Source organism: Acipenser ruthenus, chromosome 2 (genome assembly GCF_902713425.1).
Source record: "Acipenser ruthenus chromosome 2, fAciRut3.2 maternal haplotype, whole genome shotgun sequence".
Lineage (NCBI taxonomy): Eukaryota > Metazoa > Chordata > Actinopteri > Acipenseriformes > Acipenseridae > Acipenser > Acipenser ruthenus.
Window position 1 is genome coordinate 57,570,831 of NC_081190.1, and position 12,485 is coordinate 57,583,315.

At 38.5% G+C, this 12,485-nt stretch overlaps 1 protein-coding gene across 3 annotated transcripts in view; it reads left to right on the top strand.

Moving 5' to 3' along the window:
• The window catches only part of LOC117409368 (capping protein inhibiting regulator of actin dynamics), a 53,933-nt gene that overhangs the window by 32,773 nt on the left and 8,675 nt on the right, over window positions 1-12,485 (top strand). The window contains exons 2-7 of one of the 3 annotated variants that reach the window (XM_034015304.3): window positions 87-252; window positions 2,812-2,944; window positions 3,506-3,667; window positions 4,012-4,077; window positions 4,567-4,749; window positions 5,195-7,736. In XM_034015304.3, coding sequence (XP_033871195.3) covers window positions 2,825-2,944; window positions 3,506-3,667; window positions 4,012-4,077; window positions 4,567-4,749; window positions 5,195-7,736 — 3,073 coding nt within the window. In that variant the 5' untranslated portion in view covers window positions 87-252; window positions 2,812-2,824. The remainder of the gene's footprint in view (window positions 1-86; window positions 253-2,811; window positions 2,945-3,505; window positions 3,668-4,011; window positions 4,078-4,566; window positions 4,750-5,194; window positions 7,737-12,485) is intronic. The other 2 variants (XM_034015305.3, XM_058997768.1) reach the window with 2 other exon arrangements.

A 12,485-nucleotide genomic window follows, 5' to 3' on the forward strand; every position in this document is an offset into this window, starting at 1 on the left:
GCATGCAGCATTTCCATATGTAAATAGCTCACAAGGCCTATCAAGCACATAAGCTGCATATTGTTGTTGTTGTTTTTGATCAACAGAGAGGAAAAGGCAGGGCAAATTCCAGCCATTCAAGAGGCTGTTTGGTAAAAAGAAAAGCAAGGACTCTGGAACAGTCTTGGTGGAGGCACAGCTCAAAACCAGTCAATCCACAGGGGACGTTTGCAATGAGGGCCTGTCAGATGACCAAACCAGCAAACATTTAAGGTAATTGGCTCTTCAAAAAGTTTTTATTAATTTGTTCGATTTACATGAAATAACAAGCTACATATTGTTTGAATCCTGTTTAAAACTGGGGGACCAAGGCACAGATAGATGATGTTACTTGGAATCCCCCACTCAGTCAAGCACTTTGGTATCATAGGCGGCTGGGGGAAGTTGTCAATAGGGATCTCCTATAGTCATTAGCCGCACTGACATGAAAGTGTTAAAAGGAGAGCCAATTTATTATTATGTTTTATTGCAAACGTGTACTTGTTTTCCCATATGGTTTTCAATCTTGAAGTTATTATAACAGATAATTCTCTGCTGTTTTAAAATAAAATATGCATGACTTTCTTACTGTCATTCTCCTTCACTTGAAAAGAGAGAAAATGCCACTGGCATCAAAAGCACAGCTTTAATGAAACCGAAGACTGGTAGTAATGTCCCTATCATTGTGGCAGACTTTATGATTAGGATTCATATATCACTTATATAGTAAAGTATATAGCAAGTTTGCTGCTAACAACACATACTTACATATTTTTTGTATCAGACATGTTATATTTGTTATATTGTTTGTCAGATATTCTACTGCAGAACAATTTATATTCTCTGTTAAAAATACAACAGTATAGGTACCCAGTGAGTCATGTAATTGGGAGCTCACTATTTTAAATCCTGGTTTCACCGATTTGCCAATCTGTGGTCCACAGAATTTTGCAATCCAAGCCACAACGACCCATATTGGTCAGATGCCAAACAGGGACTGTTAGGCTAATATCTAGCAGCCACCGTTCAATTGATTGGCTACTGAATGAAAAAAAGGTGGTTCACTAGACAGAGGGAATGGATGTTTCAGTCCAGGGTATGTGGGTTGCAGGGGTGAAGGAGTTAAATGCATACATTGGCATTAAACATATATCTATAATGCACAGTTTGTGGACCTCCATTGTGAATATATATATATATATATATATATATATATATATATATATATATATATATATATATATATACACTGTATATGTATGTATATATATAAATATATATATATATGTATATATATATTTATATATTTATTTATATATATTCAGGCAAAGGTCGGTACACGGAAACAGGTTCTCAGCACAATTCCAGGGTCAGGCAAAAATACAGGCAGTCAAACAAGGATAAAGGCTATATTTGCATCCTGAGCCATTTGAAAAAAAGGCATAATACCACAGAAGTGACGTCAAAAAGTAATAATTCCTCTAGAGGAAAATATACTTGAACTTTGACCCATTCGACTCCTCGAGACCGGCACTTTCAATTCAAACTCGTTTTCAATCACTCGACAACACCTACAGTACAGAAATGTTCATTAATGATCAACAAACTGAGAATACGTAAAAAGCTGATACATTCGTATCTCAGAGAAACTGGAGAGGTAAAGGCAATCATCCAAATACGGATAACGACATAGAACGTCTGTACAGCACTGAAACGCTACCTTTTTAAAAAAAAAAACTGTACTGCTGATAAGTAACCGGGTATTCCATGTAAATAACGTCTTTCTCGCCACTGTGAAGCTGCAGCACAAATCTGGTATGGATGCCTCCTGTTACTACCCCAGATAACAAAGGATGATTAAAAAAAACGCACTCTCACCTGATACTATTGCAGGTCTTGTGAGGAAGGGTCTGTGTGATTTAAAGGCAGACTCATTTGTGCTGTGTCATGATGAAAAAGGGCAGTAATATGTAATATTTGACTTTAAAATGTAATGAACAAACCAAGAATTACAAGAAGTATAACAAATCAAATGAAGAAAAGCTGCACTTTTAATGGCAATGTTCAATTCAACATCTGTAAATTGCTTTTTATTTTTTTTGGCACCAATCAAGCGAGCGACACAAATCTTCGACTCTGACAGCGAGTAATAAAAAAAAAAGAAAGCATACCCCATTGAAACACATTTTCCTTAAAAATACGTTATTTTTTGCAGTTCATTATCTACTCAGTTTAATTCACCATTCCTGAATTATCAAAAAGAAAATTATAGTTAAGATTATTTAATATTGACTTAATGTATGTTATTATTATTCAATTCACTTGCTATTATTTTTTTTTAATTACATATACTAATATCTTTGTATTATAAAAAATAATAGATGGGCTTCAGTGAGTTACAGGAAAATAATTCCATCTCAGGTTTCTGTGACAATTTATAAATTACTCGACCTTCAGTCTCGTAATTTATGACGTCATATAAACCTGAGATGGAATTATTTTTCTGTAACTCACTGAAGCCCATCTATTATTCTCTATATATTACACACCCTGTCGTGCCTTATTGCTTACACACACACACACAGGCAATTCTTGAGGAATTTCAAGGGACCAGAAAAAATCTGATCAGGAATTACTTTAATCAGGTGTCTATGCTAAATAGTCATGTCGAATACTGTTTGTATATATTTTTTTTTACTTCATGAAAGGTGACTGTTATGACACACCCTAGTAAAACTGTACAGTTATTCATTATACTGCTGACAGACTCCTATTGCTTTTGTTGTATTTCAGGTCGCTAAACAACATGGGTACTCGTGCTTTTTCACATGACAGTATTTTTATCCCAGAAGGTCCAGAAGAAGACAGAAGTTCTGAGCAAGCCATGTCCCAAGAAAACGTCACTGACAAAGTCAAAAGCCTCCAGGTATAAGAATATATAAAATCTCATTGCCTTTACAACAGTTTATTTTTATTTTGAATGTGTCATTGGAATTGTTAGGTTAAATGCTAATGTTAAACATGTTGTGTATAACTACAGATTGCAAAGTCTTCAGTTACTAAGTAATCTTTCTATGCAAATAGATACAAGGCAATAAGGAAGAAGCAAGCTTGAATCAATATGCATGGCCTTTTGCATTTTACATGGTTAATCTTATGCTGATCATGTTGAAAGCTATATCAGGAACATAAGTCTGCATGGTCTGAGTTCTAATTCTAATGCTTCTTGGTGCTGTGGTGTGCCCACATATTCTTTTGCATGATTTTCTATGTCTGTATTTTTAATAAATGGCCTGTATTACCTTCTTTTCACTGTCTTCTGGTTGTTTTCTTTGACTCCTTGTTGTTAAATCCGCAGTACCAGCCTTGAGTTTGGCATATTAAGACGATGACATTCAGGAACTATTATAATGCTTTTTATTCTCAAAAAGATAGTAAGCTTCAGCTTATAGTTTATAACAATGCTTTTTTCCACTCAAATCTGTAGAGACAAATAGCCCACAATATAAAATTTGGCCAGAAACCACGGTCAGTCTCTGTAAGAAAAACAGAGGATGCTGGAGGGAGTTCTGAGGATGAGGAGCTACCAAGAAACCCTGTTAAGGTCTTTGCACAGATGGAAACGAAGCCATCAGATTCAGGAACACAGGTATGACTAGATTTTAATGCTTTGTTTAAATGTACCACAATAATTTTAGAAACCTATCTTACTTCAGTCCTTTAATGTTAATTTCCTTTGGTTAAATGTTTTGCTATGGCAGCTTTGTCTATAAAGATCCCCAGCCCAGAAGCAATGGCAGTATGCATGCATGAACCTGTTTCTTGGTCTCTACTAGAGATAAATCACATTTGCAATCAATTAGCATATTTAAGAATAAATTAGGTCTTAGGGCGCTGTCTGTGTTCTCTACTTGATAGAGAGCGTCTTGTAAGCTGTAGATATGGCTATTTTAGTTGACGGTCTGTTCATTCAATTTCTATTTGTTTTTCTAGCCTATTGATCTTCCCAAACACAGTCCTTTATCTGAAGCAGGAATAGGCAGTTGTGAAGAAAAGCAGGTAACTGCAGTGGTATCTCAAATCATGTCCATTTACTACTAATGTAGAACAACTGGGAGAGGCATTTGGTTTAAATGTTAGGCCCCAATAATGACTGTATACCATAGTGATGGCTGAAACTGGAACAAGATACTGTATTTAGCAATTGTTAATATGGGCAATAATATCCCTGGAAAAATTAGTTTGGCTATACCAGTAAAGACTGGAATGAAATACATACACAAAGCAAAAAACCATTGGAAACTACTGTACTTTATGTTAAATTGTTAAATGTATATTTTACTAAGTGATTTGCAGCTTCTGGGTGACCAATATGTTGATAATATGTAGATTTAAACAATATGTTCATAAAAGATATAACAATGAATTGTTGTTAAATATGGTATTCAGCCATTCAAAATGATTAAAACATGCATATTTATTAAAATGTATATCTCAAAATCTAACAGCGGTCAAGATTAGTAGAAATTAACTATATCTTTTTTTCAGGCTACTCCAGTCAAATCTCTGAGTCCAAAAGGAGCGTTTTCTGTAGAAGGCACAATTGAATCTATTAACCTTGATGCAGTCCCTCTTTCTGGATCACGTCTGGACAACACTGCCGCTAAACACAAACTATCCATAAAGCCAAAAAACCAGAGAGCATCCAAGAAACACCAGAGACTAACACTGGTAAGAGTTTATCACAGTCAATGATTTTTAAGTGCCTTCAGTCTTGCTAGATGATGCTGGTATGATTGTAAGCATTATCACATAAACCGGACCTACAGTAGAATGTACCCCTAATAACATGTCTTACTTATATGCACCAAGCATTCAGTCCCTTTATAAATGCTCTTTGAAGCGTTTAATGGGAAGATTACTTGAGAATATATTTTTTTAACAATTAACACTTGTTATATCATGTTGCTGATTATTAGATTATAATAATGATTATTAGTGTGCACGCACCCCCTTCCCCTCACACATGCATACACACACACAAATAATGTCTTATAACTTTGTGGAAATCCATGATATCAATAAACTAGAAGTTTAACCTACATTTGTTTTTTAACTATTATGAACATTTTCATTCTATTTATGATTGTGTTTTTTTTTTTTTTTTTACATTTAGGGCCAGCAAGACCTTGTCCTTCCTGAGTTAGAGGAGACAAAAGGTAAAAAACATGCAGAAGTAAAAAGTAAGCAGGAAGAATACAAGCATAACCAATCCAAGGAACAAAAGAGATACAATGACAACCACAGGCTTAGAGGATCAAAAGAGGAGAGAAAAAGACATGAGGAACATGAGAAACTTCAGGAATCCAAGAAACAGAAAATTCAAGAGGAACAGAGTCTGATGGAACAACAACAAATGCTATGTGAAGAAGTTGAATATGAATTGGAAAAACAAAGGCAGTGTGAAATTGAGGGACAGAAGGCACATGAAGCAGAAGAACAGCATCTATGTGAGATGGAAGAAATAAAGCTACATGAGGAGAGAGAGGAACAGAGGCAATATGAAACTGAAGCACAGAGAATGCGTGAAATTGAAGAAAAGAGGCAACATGAGCAAGAGGTACAGAGGCAACTCGAGGCTGAAGCACAAAGAATGCATGCAATTGAAGAAAAGAGGCAGTGTGAGCAAGAGGAACGGAGGCAACTCGAGGCTGAAGAACTGAAGCTGCGTGAAATAGAGGCACAGAAGCAGCGTGAGATTGAAGAAAGAAAGCAAAGTGAAAGGGAAGAACAGGAGCTGCGTGAAATAGAGGATAAGAAGCAATGCAAAGCTGAAGAAAAGAGGCAACGTGAAGCTGAGGAGCAGAAGCTCAGAGAAATGGAAGAACTCCGACTTCAAGATCTGGAAAGAAAAAAGAAACAGGAAGAACACATAGCAGAGGAACAGAAGAAGAAAGAAGAAAAGGAAAAGCAAGAAGAACTAAAACAACTAGATATTGAAGAGGAAAGAAAACACAATAGAGAAGAGGAAGAGAAAAACAATGTAGCAAAGAGAGAAAAGCAAGAGGATTTTAAAAAAAACCTTGATTGTCAAGAACAGGAAAGAATAGGAGAGGAACTTAGGTGGCAGGAAATGGAGGAGAGACAAACCATGCCAAGACCTTTCACATTTAAAGTATCCTCCGGAGAAAAGCCCATTCAGAAGGTTAACCTATCGCCTGTGACACTATTAAACCAGCAAGCCAGTCCACCAGGTACAGAGTCAAAGTCTTCACCAAAAGCAGACAAAGGTTCTCATTCCTTGCCATCTTCATTGTATGTTCCTCACACAGCCATTTTCGTAACAGGATCCCAGCTTTGTGACACAGCGGTGAATTTGAACCAGATTAAGGATACAGCCTGTAAGTCTTTACTTGGTTTAGCTGAAGACAAGAAAGCCAGGGATATATCCCCAGTTGAAAGTGTAAATAAAACTTCTCCTGAAGGAAAACCTAGAACTAGAACAAGATCCACCCACGAGTCAACAGATAACCAGTCGAGTGCTGCAATATTAGCAGAGTGGGCCACTATCAGGTCCAAGATCCTTAAAAGTGCAGAAAATGGAAAGCAGTCGGAGAGAGAAGTAAGATATCATGGTAGACTTAGTGATGACTACACCCAAAAAGGGGTTACTGGTTTGCACAGCAACCTTAGAAAAACTATGTCTGCAAATGCAAAGTTCTCTATTACACCTGCATGGCAGAAGTTTACAGACGGCTCCAAAGCCAATGAGACCGTGAATACAAAGCCTGTGCATGAAATAGAAAAAGAAAGCACAGGAGCAGGGGTTTTGTCTCCAGATTCAGCTGTATTGCCTCCCTTAGCTGCTAAAACTAAAGACAGTGGAACCAAAGACAAAGTTGTGAAGTCAGTAAGGATAGTGGATAGCACCGAAAGTTGTGTATTTGCCAAAGATCTTCCATCTTTTCTGGTCCCAAGCCCTCCTCACATTTCAAACAAAGGACGTTCGTTGTCCGAATCCCAGAGTCCTGCAGAGAATCAAGATGTAGCCAATCCTCTGAAAAAAGTAGAAGGAACTGACAAAAAGGGACAGAATATTAATGAGAAACCTTCTCCTTTTGGCATCAAGTTGAGAAGAACAAACTACTCTCTTAGGTTTCACAATGAACAGCAGGCAGATCACAAAAAAAAGAAAAGATACAGTGCTGGAGACAGTTTTGAAGGTATCCCAACTCCTCTCATCCCATTTGGCCAGGAAAGAGACATACCTGTGTTTTCCAATAAACGTAGTCAACCTTCCACACCATCAATCAGAGAAACAGCAGACAACAGTGCCACCAATGTTCCACAAAATGCATCACAACCAAAGTTGACACCAACTAAAATTAGCATTCCAGTATTATGCAGCGAAAGTGAAAAGCTTCCCTCAAAATCCCCGCTTTACCAGAAACCATTTCTCGCCCCCAAACCTGTCCTTGTTACCCCGCCATCTTCTCCCCTTCCTAAAATGGACAAATGCAGTTTTGGTGGGACTGTAGCTCAAAGGACTACGCAAGAGGATTTAGCTGCAGAACAGAAAAAGGAAGAAATGAAGGCTGATGCCTCGCAAAAAAGCCGCCATGATGAGGAAGAGACGAAGGAAAAAAGATCGTTCTTCTCATCCATTAACATACCTTGGAGGGAAAAAACAGACAGGAAAACAGAGCTTATCAAGAGAGGTCAGTAAGAACATTCATTGAAATGTGTTATTTCTAGGCAGTGCACGTCTACCCTACAGTATTCTGTCATGTTATTTTAGATCTGGTTTAGTAACAGACCTGGCGAATATGAATATAACTACTTGTACTAGATATATTGGTTCCTTTTACCACGGGGAAGAAGCCTCTTATTGTGACTATAAATGGCCTAGTAGTTCAGATTAGTTCCATAAAGCAAATACTGCATAGTGCATTTATTAATGAGTTTTCTTAAATATTTTACTGTGCAGCAAAAATACTTCCACAATGGAATGTATAAAGTTAAAACTTGCAGTTATTGTGATTTATTTATGGTTATTATTAAAACATGGAAGAGTGTAAAACATTTAAAATTATAGTCAAATGACAGTATATATATATATATATATATATATATATATATATATATATATATATATATATATACTTTAAAGGATAAAAGAAAACAATCAAAAAAAAAAGGAACTTTTTGTCTTGTGATTATTCCATAACCACACATTCTTTGGTGTTACAACACCACAACAGAACTGTGTTCATTCAAAACAGTACAATCAGTTTTATTAAATGGCTTGGGTATACAAAATGCTAGGATTCCAGACCATGTAAAGGTCAGTACAACTGAACAGTGGAACATACCATAGCCTCAACACCCGATGTTAAAAAACACTTGTATTTTATAAGCACAAAAGCACACTCAAAGGCGTGCAGTTGTACTGGTAATCACACTACTCAGGTGTTTGGAGGCACCTGGCCTGTGGCCATGCAATCATCTCAGTGCAGCCCACAGCTTCTCAGGTTTTATTGCTTTTGTAATTCATAGCTCTAAGCACAGCCATGAGTTAGGAGTCAGATATATGAATTAAGACTTTTTTTAACAACATTTTTATTTTATTTTACCTAACTATATATCTCGGAACATGCCTTTTTTATTCTTCATGCCTTCAAACTTTTCAAGTGTTATATACTGTAGAACGCATACTGAAAAACCCAGGAGGGATTCGTTATCTTTCTTGATTAGTTTCAGATCCTACAGTGATGAAATAAACATAGGTTACAAAAAATACATTTACAACTTACAAAGTACCATTATAAAATACAGGTCTCGCAGTGAAAACTTAATTTCTTTAAGGCTGCTGCCTTATTTTGATATGAAGCCTTAGCATGATTTAGGTTACAATGCTTTCTTCACTATGTGAAAATCAATTATCTTCTCTTTTTGAAAACCACAGAGACCCCAGACGTTGCTTCTGCCTTGTAAATTATTTTATAACATTATACATTTATAACATTAAATTATAACATTAGTAAATTATTATAACATTATTATAACATTATACATTTATAACATTAAATTATAACATTAGTAAATTATTTTATAACATTATACATTTTTCTTTTAAATGTACTTTATGTATTGGTGTAATGTTTTGCCAAGAAAAACAAAAGTGGAATGCAAAATGTTACAGTACTTTGTTTTAGTTTATCTAAAATTGCCTTTGATCAAGTTTAATAGTATTACTGTGTCAAGGTAATTCTGAAAATCAGGCCAAAAAATTTAAAAATATACCTGCAAAATCTAGTCCCATGCAACAGATAAAAATGTTTGAGCTGACTGTACAACTATAAAACCCCAAAGTCAAGATTTTTTCAAATTAAATATGCATGTTAAAAAATGCTAAATTGTTAAACTGCAGTAAATGTATGAACTAAATTTAAGGAATAATGGTCCAGAGCCCACATTTACCATAGAATAAAGGTTTGATCTGATATAAACATGTTAGTTTAATGCTGTGGGCCCTTTTCACAAATGTTTTATTGAATGTTTATATGTAAGATATTATCTGCAAGTGAGTGGTACACTCTAGATTAGGCTAAACAGTGTATTTAATTTGTTTTAAATTGACGCCAGCATAAACAAATAGGACAATAGAGTAATACATATATTAACATCCTTTCAAAAAGCTGTGACCAATCAAATCCAAAAATCCAGGTGTATTCTGGATGTCTGTGTGGAATGGCCTTTACTTCCAAGGCAAATTCTTTCAGGGTTGTGTGAACAAGCATTCTTGAGATCCACTGCTGTTACTTGTTCTCTCTGACTCAGGTAACAGCATTCCCTTTTCTTTTGAGAGTGTGTTTTAGGCTATTTCCTTATTTGGCCAGATAACACACTGAAGCTGAAAAAGCTGTTAAAACAGAACTGATGGATTCAATGCACTCATTTTTTCTGCTAAATCCTGTAATGATGTGTTGGCATCTGGCTTCAGATTTAAAAGTAAATATCTACTTTTGAAATGTGTCTCACATCTTTTGTCTTGTAAACAAGAACTGGATTTATTTTGGTGTCACTTGAGTTGAACACACTACAGTGTTACTGCAGATGTGTGATTATTCTTTATTTTCCCAGGTGTTGTGGTCTTTCAGTTTTAGAACGTGACACTGCTATTTGCAACACCCAGGGCACAACATTGAATGTACCGTGTGGTTGCTTTTGTTCAAAGATAGAATTAACTTATCTTCTCAGTTGTTCTCTGAGTTATATATTCATTTTGATGGCATATTCTCTTTCCTTACACGGTTGGAAGCTGCAATGATTTTGGTATCAAACTACACCTTGCTTTGGTCTTTTTAATAATAATCTGTGTAACAACTGCCTAAATGCTGGACAAGTCAGTGTACAGAGAGCTTTCGGGTGTAACATTTTTTGGGGTCCATTTCAGTCCCTACAGTTTTGTTTTGTTCGGGACAAAAAACTACCGTGGCACCTTGTGACAGAGAGCGAATTAATTCTAGTCAACAATCTCCCTCCCGACCTGTGAGGACACTGTATAACAGGAACAGTGTGCCCCGGACTGGATGGTTATACGGCGCTGATCGAGAGGATTGGCATCAGAAATGCACCCCAAATATCAGTAGGACCTGTGATGGCGCCCCCTAAAGCACGGGTGCAGAAAATGACAACATAGGATGACCCAGAGGGATATCTGGTTGCCTTTGAACAGCTGGCTACCACCACGTCATGGCCTCGGGAATACTGGGCTAGCCAGCTGGGCACGTGCTTAATCGGGGAAGCCCAAGCAGCCTACCAGGCCATGACCGAGGAAGAGGTCAGCCAGTAATCCTCCGGAGTCTGAACATCACGGGAAAAGCCAAGCCCCAGGGCAGTTGCTCAGTGGTTGTGCGACCACATGGTGCACTGGCTTTGCCCCCACAAGAAAACGGGGGTGCAAATGGGTGAAGCCATCGCTCTGGAACAGTTCTGTGGTCGGTGCCGAGACCTAATCGTGGATATGGTGCCACAATCCGGCCACCCTGGAAGCCGCAATCCGACTGGTGGAGGACTTCAAGGACTCCCTGCCCTCCTCTCCGACCAGCCTACTGACCGCTACCTCCCCACTGAGCAGCATGGGACTGGCTCCACCTCCACCATCACCCCTCATCGCGCTGGGATCCAGACGTCCCAGATCACATGCCCAATGGACAGCCCAACCTCCCTTCCATGGAGGCGACGGCTGACCCCCAGCTGGGGTAGATTCAATGCCCATGACCCGCTGCCTTATCAGCAGCGGGACAGATATGTAACCCCACTGCCTTCTGCCCCTCCTATCTATTCTAGGTGCCATCCCACAGGACATACCTCCCGGCTGTGCTCCCCAGCAATAAAGTGCAATGTGGCAGAATGTTATCTGGCATCGGAAGCGAGTAAGAGAAATGGTCAGGAGGAGCCTTGTATCGTTGATGTGGTTGTTGGTAATGTGAGTACCCATGCATTAGTGGACTCAGGGTGTGAGCAGACCTTAATTTGGACAGCTCTCTTGGGCGGTGTGTCGTGGCAGCCACAAGGTCAGGTGGTGATTTCCTGTATCCATGGAGATACGGCAGCATACCCCACACTAAAAATATAAATATATCCGCAGCACCTTGTAGTGGGGATGGTAGAAAGGCTACCACACCTAGTAATTCTGGGCTGGGACTGGCCAGAGTATAAACAATTGTTAAAAAGGTAGTCCCGACCGTACACGTAAACATGGCAGAAAAACAAGGGGAAACGATTGGTGAGATTTTTCCCTTACAAGCTGACTTGTTTTCTTCCCTTTTTCATCCTAGAAAAACAAAGAAAGAGAGATGGATCAAAAATGGGAAGGTGCATCAATGAGACGAGGTTGGGGTCTGGTGGGAGAAAGCTTGGATGGTATCAAACGCCAATCAAAGGGAGTCGGTACGCAGTGTGACCGAGAAGGCGAGGTTACTGGGCCATCCAGTCAACAAAGTGGCGTTAGCGAAGAGGTGCAAGCGATGCTCGAACTTTGGGTGATTGAGCCTTCCAGGAGCGAGTGGTGCAGTCCAATTGTGATAGTCACCAAAAAGGACGGCACCAACCGCTTCTGCGTTGATTTCCGTAAGGTAAACGCTATTACCAAGTTCGATGCATACCCCATGCCTCGGGTCGACGAGCTTCTCGACAGACTGGGAACGGCGAGGTTCATCTCGACTTTGGACCTGACGAAGGGATACTGGCAGATCCCCTTAACCCGCAGATCACAGGAGAAAACTGCATCTTCTACCCCTGATGATCTGTTTCATTTCATAACCATGCCGTTTGGGCTACATGATGCACCCGCTGCCTTTCAGAGACTAATGGACCCGGTCTTACACACACATCGTGATTATGCAGCAGCATATATTGATGATGTGATGATTTACAGCTCCACCTGGCGAGAGCATATGACT